At 41.8% G+C, this 9,907-nt stretch overlaps 1 protein-coding gene across 1 annotated transcript in view; it reads left to right on the top strand.

Annotated features, from left to right (window-relative positions):
• LOC310927584 (cadherin-18-like) overlaps positions 1–7,428 on the top strand; it is a gene marked incomplete at both ends in the record, with an annotated part of 99,019 nt that extends 91,591 nt beyond the window's left edge. The window contains 2 exons of the mRNA XM_083889905.1: positions 4,803–5,069; positions 6,797–7,428. Of these exons, the coding sequence (XP_083746031.1) occupies positions 4,803–5,069; positions 6,797–7,428 (899 nt within the window). The remainder of the gene's footprint in view (positions 1–4,802; positions 5,070–6,796) is intronic.
• Positions 7,429–9,907: the final 2,479 nt, after the last annotated feature.

The raw sequence follows: 9,907 nt of genomic DNA, 5'->3' as shown, positions 1-9,907 counted from the left end.
CCTCCTCCTCCTCCTCCTCCTCCTCCTCCTCTGACTGAGATCTACTTTAATTTCCAAGAAAGGAAAGAAGAAGAAAAAAAACAAAACACCTGCACTGTTGCCTTGGTTACGCAGCTGGAGGAGTTTTCTGTTTATTTCCTCTCCTCATTTAGCTTTCGGGGGGCAGGTTGTCCTTTAGTTTCTCCGGCATGTGTCTGTTGTGTCTGATTGTGTGATGCTGTTGTCTGAGCTTTGGTCTTCGGCGTTTCCTCGTGGTCTCGCCCTGCTCCAGCGTCCCCCCCGTATCTTTTTTATCCCCCGTATCATCACACCTGTGGCGTCTCTGCTGTGTTGTTCCCACTGCTTCCCTGCAGTTGACCTGCAGAGAGACACACGGTTCAGAGGAGTTTATGCCAATCTCGGTAATGAGATACGGCGACATAGGGAGGTGATACAGCACTAGCCGTGGTGAAGCTGTGCTGTTGTTTACTTCTATAGAATATACAGAGCCTGGATGGATGTCTGCAGCGCGTACACTCTGTTTGTCTGTTGTGACGTTTGTGCATCACATATGGTTTTCTTCTTTTGGGAGAAACCAATTTACAGCGTATTCTTCAATTTCCCGCCTAATCACAGGAACCAGACGTCTGCGATCTTCAAAAAAATCTCCATTGTAACGCTGATGGCATGACAAGCTGTCCCGTTTTTTTGAAGGTTCCGTCTATAAATACAACCCTGCGAGGTTCAGCTGAAGATCTAATAAGTGGATTCTCCTCGTCTTTGATGAATCACAAGCAAGGAGAAACGACAACAATGGCAAAGTTTGCAAATTGCAAATTGCTCTCAAGGATGAATCGACTCATGTTGATCCATTTGTTCTTTGTGTGATATGACGTAGACGTCTCTGTGCTTCTGTTTTAGTCAACGATGACTAATCTGCATTATTTTGGATATCAAAGGTGGTCAGTCAGACGGGAAGCATGTAGAAAACAGGACGCCTTGCTCATAACTGTCATCAAAGTAGCTTCACGTCTTATGTAGAGTTGTGTGTTCATGATCAGCATGAGAGAGCAGCGCCTCATTATACCACCGACTGTTTTAATTGGGTTTAGTGGCGCGTTCTGGTTCACAGCATCTGTGAGTGACAACTACAAACAATCCAAGCTGCAGTAAATCCATTCTTTTCTAGCGTATTTGTGCTAACCAGACATTTCTGAAAAATGAGGAGATCTCACACTGCTCTGATATACGCGGTGTCTCGGGCAATGAAACGGTTAACGCACATTAACGCGTTACCGTGACGACTGACCCGGGAAAAAGACGCGCCTGACGTCGATGTTTACGTGACTCCCGGTTGTTAAAGGTGCCATATGTAAGAATGTGGCCAAAAGCGGTTACTACACTCAAATTCAAAATATCGAGGTCTTTTAGGTTTCGTTTTCTGACGTAACTGGCAACCCGCGGTTGCTCGGCAGCTGAGACTCTACTGACTGCAATGATTGGTAGACGGCGGTAGGTGGCGCCACATGACACCAAAACATGATTTCAAAACATAAACATGATTTGCAGTCTGCAAAATATTTATATTTTTATGCAAATATTTTGGCTGTACTGTTGTTGTTGGTGAGTTCAGTTTGTTATATGAACATTATTCCTGAGTCTCTGTGACATATAAGGAGGATTTTATGGCCAGTTGCTTTAGATTTATTACATAATGCACCTTTAAAATTAGTCTTTAAAGTGACGCTAAACTTTGAAAACAGAGGCACACATACGCAGTACATGCTGGTTATTTTGTAGCGCTGCTCTTTTCCTTTAATAAACAGACTGCTCCACTGTAGGCGCTAAAGGAGCTAACGCAGCTAAACGAGCTAACTGAACTAACGGTAAACGGTGCATGTACTCCAGTAAACATGACGTTACACGCGTCTTTTTCCCGTGAGTAGCCATGCGTTAAAGTACGTTAACGTTGACGCCGTTACCGCCGCTAACACGCCCAGCGCTATTAAGGACATATGGGGCGCTCCCTGCCATTAGCGAGCATCTTTATAACCCCTTATTACCTTGTTTATTTCTCCTTGTTTCCAGCTCTTCCTCCCCCCTTGAATTCTCCTTCTTCTCGTTTCTTTCGTCTTCCTCTATCTGTCATTCGAACATATTTCCTCCTCCTCCTCCTCCTCCCCCTCTCTCTCTGCTAGTTTGCTGTCATCACCCGCCTTGTGGTTTCACCACATTCCCTGCCTCTCTCGCCTCTCGCTGCTCCATCTCAGTCAGAGGAGAATCAATAGTGTTGCTGACAACAGACTTCTCCTCTACTCCCTAGTAATTAGTTGTTTACCAATTAATTTTTTTTCTTCCCTTTAACCTTCCCCCGAGTGTCAGCACTCCCCCCCCCCACATGTTTCTCACCTCGTCTTTGCCGTGCACAAAAACAATGCTGCTGCACAGTCTGTTCATTTATACGACAAACAGCCATGGTCGTGAACCGCTCTTGAACCATTCCACTAAACATCTTACATCAAATGCACTTAGAATAGTTCAATATCGATGTGTTTGAGTCTGTAAACAAATACACAAATGTATGAACTACATTATTATGGATATATGTTATTGTAAGTGCTGCTCAGGCAACCGAGAACTGATGGGTCCTGATATCGTAGATTCATTGGTATTTATTTGGAGTTTATTCCTTTCTGTTCGTCATGTCTTTTAACGAGGAATCGCGGAAGTCACGCGATCTCCAATCTACGAGTGCTTTGCGATTTCTCGTCCCCAAATAATGTGAACTTAACGTAATACATTGAACAAAGTACAGAGTCCAGGCACCGTTTACAAGCTCCGTTAGCTGCGCTAGCTCCTTTAGCGCCAGTTAGCGTGCCTACAGTCGAACTGGAGCGGTCTGTTTATTAAAGGCGCCATATGTAAGAATGTGGCCAAAAACAGTTTCTACACTCAAATTCAAAATATCAAGGTCTTTTTGGTTTTGTTCTCTCTGCCATTGTAGCGCAGACGTAACTGGCAACCCGTGTTTGCTCGGCAGCTGAGACTCTACTGACTGCAATGATTGGTAGACGGCGGTAGGATGCGCCGCATGCCAAAACATGATTTCAAAACATCAACATAAAATGCAAATATTTTGTCTGTACTGTTGTTGTTGGTGAGTTCAGTTTGTTATATGAACATTATTCCTGAGTCTCTGTGACATATTAGGAGGATTTTATGGCCAGTTGCTTTAGATTTATTACATAATGCACCTTTAAACAAAAAGAGCAGCGCGACTTTCCGAGTAAACAAACAACACTCTTAGAAATAAGGGTTCCAAAAGGGTTCTTCTACAAGGGCTGAGGTTCTACCTGGAACCATTTGCTTCTGAAAAACCCTTTTCCCGAAGAAAGGGTTTTTCAAGGGTTCTTGGTAACACTAATTGTTCCAGTAAGAACCATTTTGATCCAGATAACCCTTTAAAAGGGTTCTTGGTGGAACCCTCCAAAAGGGTTCCAGGTGGAACCTTTATAAAAAGGTTCTACGTGGAGCCAAAAAAGGGTTCTCCTATGAGGACAAGCTGAAGAACCTATGGTTCTACTTAGCACTTTTATTTCTATGAGTGTAGGGTTTGATTAAGAAGGAGCACACCCTGAAATGCTATAGCTAACTGGGACAGTTAGCCCTGCCCATTTGTTGTAATATAAATATAAATAAAAATATAACCGTGTACCTAGATACTTCATACCTGTCATGTCAACATTACAGACACAGAGTTGATGAATACATACCGTTCTGGGCAGAATTCTGCCGGCATTAATACATCACCACACACATACATGTACGTACACGTGCGCTGACATACTTTATCGTGGCTTAGGGCTCAGCCGGGCAGTCGGAGGGGGGGTGGAGGGTGCACAAATCTCTGTAAAAAATACACTCCTCATGCATATTCAACAGTTTATCTGTCAGTTCAGCTGCTGGTTCTCTCAGCCACGTTCTCGTATTCGTTCATTGTCATGAAGACAGGAAGCATTGCTGCCTAAAATAGCAAATGAAACGGGGCCGTTTGTAGTGTTGAGGACACCAGGACATTTTAGAAAGACATTGAGTTACACAGTTAGTATTTTGAACAAACACACAAAACACCAGTTTGTGTTATTTGTGTACAGTTTATTTTGTAACCTCTGGGAGAAAAAGGCTGCTAGCCTAAGCTTTTATTCATGCAAGTTATTTTGTACAGTAAGTAAGTTTTTATTTGTTTTGAATGAATAAATGTTAACTTTTGTCTTAAGTTTGCCTTTGTGTGATCACATTATCTTATACAAACTGTATTGTATTGATGGCATAATTTGCCTTAACACACTAGTATACATTTTTGAATTGAGAATCGTATGAATGGTTCAACGTTAGCGCTAACGCACATTAACGCATTTTCTATGACGAGTCCAGGCACCGTTTACCAGTTAGCTCCATTAGCTCCATCAGCTCTATTAGCTCCATTAGCTGTGTTAGCTCCTTTACAGTCGAAATGGAGCGGTCTGTTTTTTTAAACGAAAAGCGCAACGCTACAAATTACCAGCATACCTGTTACTTCAGAGATTCATTTTAACAATCGGGAGTCACGTAAACATAACATGACGCGTCTTTATCCGGTCAGTCGCTGAAGCCGCTAACGGCATTAACGCCTTAACGTGCCCAGCACTAGTAATAATAGATAATGATGATTTTCAAATAACCTGTGGACACTTTAGGTTCCTCGGTGAACCAGCAGGGTCAAAAACGACCTTATTCACCTTTCTTACATCATCTCTTTCCCCTTGTTCCCCTCCGTTCTGCAGACGGCTCCGCCAGCATCGCGTCTCGCCGGCGCGACGGCTTCAGCCTGGACCGCGACCAGGAGTTCTTCCGCCTGTTGGTGGTGGTGGCAGATGGCGGCGAGCCTCCTCTGAGCAGCACGGCGACGCTGTCCCTCAGGGTCTGCGTGTGTCAGACGAACACCAGAGGGCGCAACAGCAACATCTGTCAAGCCCAGGCATTCCTGTCCTCGGCCGGTCTCAGCACTGGAGCCTTTGTGGCCATAATGTTGTGTATCGTCATACTGTTTGGTGAGTACACGCCGTTAGTTGCCTCCTGTGGCTGTTGGATAAATACCCAGGTTTTTTCCAAATACAAACATAGGCGTCGGTTTATTTGGAGAAAGCAGTGTCCCCACAAACCTACGATATACTATTCAGTACACACATAAATATGACTTAACTCATGTCTCTCAAGCTGGACTGCTTCTTGTAACCGAGAAAGTAGTTTCACACGATGACAAACCCCCCGCTCGATTTGACAAATGAAGGCCACGAGGAGAAAGTCCTCCTGTAAGTTTTTAGATGCCTCAGATATGAAGGAAACTACGACTCAGAGCCAAGACGACGGCGGTGCTGAGGAAAAGAGGGAATATACAGTATCATGAGGAAGGGTTTCTGATTGGAGGGTTAGGTAGAAGGTGACCTTAAGAGGAGATGAGGTGGCGCAAATGGAGCTAAGAGACGATGAAAACCCTGCCAGTGAACAAAATCCTCCTGACCTACTTTTTTCTTTTTTTACACAGCTGCAGCCACTGGGTAATTTACAGCTAAATATTTACACAATAATAAACATGATACTTTATATAAATAGGGACATATTATGCAAAATTAACTTTTTAATCATTTTAATACTTATATTTGGGACTCTGGAGTAAGTAAAGTGTGAAAAAAGATGACTCACTTATGTTTTCCTCAGTCTAAGTACAGGAGAAAACATGCGATGTTGAGTGTTCTACACAAACTTCCAGCCTCAGAGGATTTACATGTCATATATGACGGCAATGTGGCGGCCAGAGTCGGCTAACAATGGCTTTTCCAAATGTTAATTGCTGTTAGCTGCCGTTAGCGTCAGTGACGCTGACGTAGTTTCCTGTGTCTCATTTGCATATTTAAAGAGACAGGCACTCAAAAGCGAGCGTTGTGAACAGGGCTGTTTTAGCAGGGTGATTGAACTGCTATGGTGCTTCATCCTTATTTTGGTATTTTAATTTATAAGCATGTCACAGAAATGTTCATTAGGACACCAGGGAACTAGGTTCACTTGGAGATATAGGCTATAAAGTTTACTTTAAGGCTACTTTAATATTCAAACCAGTGGTTGCTAACCTGTATTGATGCAGGCTGTCAGACGTCAGTCGTGTTCTACTGAGAGATATCGGCTCACTCATCATCAAATAACCCAAAGAGGTCAAATTATACACTTGATATAAACTATGACACATTCTCTCAATCATGTATTCATCGCAACCAATGAATTGAGGGCATGCTTTATCGTGTTACTAGGAAGTGTGTCAATCCACTTTTTACAGTGTTGTGAATAGTGCTGGGCACGTTAACTACCCGTTAACGTTAATGGCATCAACATTAACGCATGACGTGTTTCATCACTGACCAGAAATAGGAACGCCTGACACCATGTTTACGTGCCGCTGCCCTGGAGTCAAGGCACCTTTTACCAGTTAGCTGCATTAGCTCCTTTAACGCTGGTTAGCTCACCTACAGTCGAACTGGAGTCTGTTTATTAAACGAAAAGAGCAGCGCTATAAATAACTAGCGTACCTGTGTACTGCGTATGTGTGCCTCTGTTTTTAAGTAGTTAAGCGTTACTTTAGAGACTCATTTTAACAATCTGGAGTCACATAAACATGACGCCATGGAAACATGTAATGCGCTAACGTTGACGCCGTTTTGAATTCCCATGGCTTTTCGCTAAACGTCTCTCTCCACCACTCCCATCGATCCATCCCCGTCCCCAGCCATAGTCATTCTTTTCACACAGCTACGGAACAAAAAGGCGAGCAAAGAGTCCTTGATTCTGTCTGAGGAGGACATCAGAGAAAACGTGGTCACCTACGACGACGAAGGAGGCGGCGAAGAAGACACAGAGGCCTTTGACATCGCCGCCCTGCGGAATCCCAAAGCCTCGGCGCCACGCAGGAAGCGCCGCACCTACCTCATCCACGGGCCGAGCCTGTGCGGAGAGGAGGACGAGGTCGAGGAGGAGGAGGTCGAGGAGGAGTCTGTGGTGATGAGGAGGAGGAGGAAAACTCTGCAGGTGGATTACAGGAACTGCAGCCCAGAGCTGGACCCAGCCTGGTTTATCATCGACTGCGTTCCTCGAGAGATTAGCCAGTCGGCGCCTTCGCTTCTGCTGGACGGCCGCGACATAATCCAGCAGATCATCCAGCAGAAGGTGGCTGAAGCGGACTTGGACACGCGGGGCCCACCTTATGACTCGCTGCAAACGTACGCCTATGAAGGGCTCGGGTCCTTGGCTGGGTCGGTCAGCTCTTTAGGCCTGACCGCAGCCATGCCCGAACTAAACTATGCCGATTTGGAAGACTGGGAACCAGGAAGGCAAACACTGGAGCAAATAGCCGGAGAGTAGGTCAAGCTAACTCTGCAATTTTTGCACCAGGAACTGGGGGGTGTATCATGTTTAATCTGTGGATTAATCTGCCATTTTCTAAAGATTCGACATGGGAAGAACACTCTTCTGTGGCCGATGGAGCACTTATATAACGTTTGAGCTTGAGCGCTGCAATGAGAAACAGAACACTAAATGACAGATGGCAAGTGTTTGAAAATGAAAAGACAATTTGCATATTATTTTCTCCCTCTGCTCTAGTTGTGAGGTGAATAAGTTGGAGAAAGTACAGCTAGTTCTGAGCCCAAAGGATTCTGGCACAGTCTTTACCGACGCCGAGGCTCCACTTTTTGCACAGCTGGACCTCCCCTGGTGAGGAGTAAATACCTGGGCTTGAAAACACCATCCACGTCGGTCAGTCGTGCACTGGCTTGAATCACGGGAGCACAGAGTTCAATTGATTTGTTTTCCAAATCGATAAAGCAAAAAAAAAAAAAAAAAAGTGGTGTAAATGTCGTCCGTGAAGGAAGATCAGCGGGGAAAGCTAACGATGCTAATATTCAAAGGGCCAAAGAACAGTGCAGGTTCTTTGTTTTAATCCACGAAAGTTTGCTTTCAAGTCAAAGTTTTGTGACTTAAAGGTGTTTGTATGCACAAAACATTTGGGGTATGTTGAAATATACCCCCCAAATGTGGTTTCTCCCAGTCAAATAAATGGTAACCAACATTGTTCTCATTAACAAGCTAATATAATCCCACAGTGTCTTTAATGTTTTTGAAGCAGAACACGGCAATTCTAAATTATTATCAAGTATTATTTCTCCAAACCAATAATAATAAGCACTATAGGGCTTTTTTCAGTTGGACGATATTACAATCCTATGGATTTGTTGTTCCTTACAACCAGCGTATCTGCCATGAACATTAACGTGCTGATCTGACTGAATCAATCTTATGTCACCATATGGTTTAAATTATGTCACAATGACATCATTATTACAACAACAATAATAATAATAATAGTATTTTTACAATCTAAAAATGATTACCCACCAATACAGAAGTAGTAATGGTTGTGAACTGCCGTTTCCACCAGAAAAATTATGATTTGAAAATCAATAGTTTATCATAATTTCTACTTTTTATCTCATAATTATGACTTTTTATCTCATAATTTCAACTTTTTTATCTCATAATTTCTACTTTTTATCTCATGATTTCGACTTTTTATCTCCTAATTGTGACTTTTTATCTCATAATTGTGACTTTTTATCTCATCATTATGACTTTTTATCTCATAATTATGACTTTATATATCATAATTTAAACTTTTTATCTCATAATTTAAACTTTTTATCTCATAATTTAAACTTTTTATCTCATTATTATGACTTTTTATCTCATAATTATGACTTTTTATCTCATAATTTAAACTTTTTATCTCATAATTTAAACTTTTTATCTCATTATTATGACTTTTTATCTCATAATTATGACTTTTTATCTCATAATTATAACTTTTTATATCATAATTTCAACTTTTTATCTCATAATTTCAACTTTTTATCTCATCATTTCTACTTTTTTTCTCATAATTATGACTTTTTGTCTCATACTTTCTACTTTTTGTCTCATAATTATGACTTTTTATATCATAATTTTGACTTTTTCTGCCTCTTTTTTCTGGTGGAAATGGGCTTCTATAAATAGTAATATTATTAGTCGTAGTGCTATAGTGTACGTTGTGGTTACTCTGACTTGAAATGAGCCCGACTAACCACAGTCACTTAATTTTTAAACATATTTTTATTATTATTATTATTATTTATTTAATTTTTTATGAATATCCCAACATTAGTCTCCAAATCAGGCAAATAACAACAACAAGAGCCCATGAAAAAGGTTTTCAGAGTAGAGTTATGATGGATGATTATCACGAGATGCAACCGCCCGCCTTCTTCTGTTTGTCACTGGTAAGTTTGATGATTTCCTTATTTTAAATATATGGAAATTTGTATTTAAATATGCATTTTTTTGTCATTGGACTGAAGTATGAGAGAGATAGAGAGAGAGGTCTATATATGGTCAATAAATCAGCAGAGAAATATTAAGGAAGGTGGAGGAGATGAAGCCTATTTTCCCTGGTGTATATTTTATATGGATGAATAAAAAAAGAAGAGATCTCAGTTTCAGACGAGCCATTTGTTGACGTGCATGTGTTCGTTTCCGATGTGCAAATCCTGAAAAGTGCCATTTTTTTCTTAACAAAACAACAACAAGGTCTTTTTCTATGACTCGGGTTGGTGTGGGATTGTCATGATGTGCTGTGATGATTACGATGATGAAGACATCTGACCCCTGCACTGTCTGTAAAGGAAAAGAAAAGAACACCTGCTCTCTTTTACCTGCTTTTTCTCCAGCGCTCTTAACTGATGATGAAGATGAATAAACACCTCGCTCAGAGGGCAATGAAAAGTGTTTAATTGGCTCCTCATGCTCG

The sequence above is a fragment of the Microchirus variegatus genome (genome assembly GCF_963457635.1).
Source record: "Microchirus variegatus genome assembly, chromosome: 5".
Lineage (NCBI taxonomy): Eukaryota > Metazoa > Chordata > Actinopteri > Pleuronectiformes > Soleidae > Microchirus > Microchirus variegatus.
This window is presented reverse-complemented; position numbering and strand designations above follow the sequence as displayed.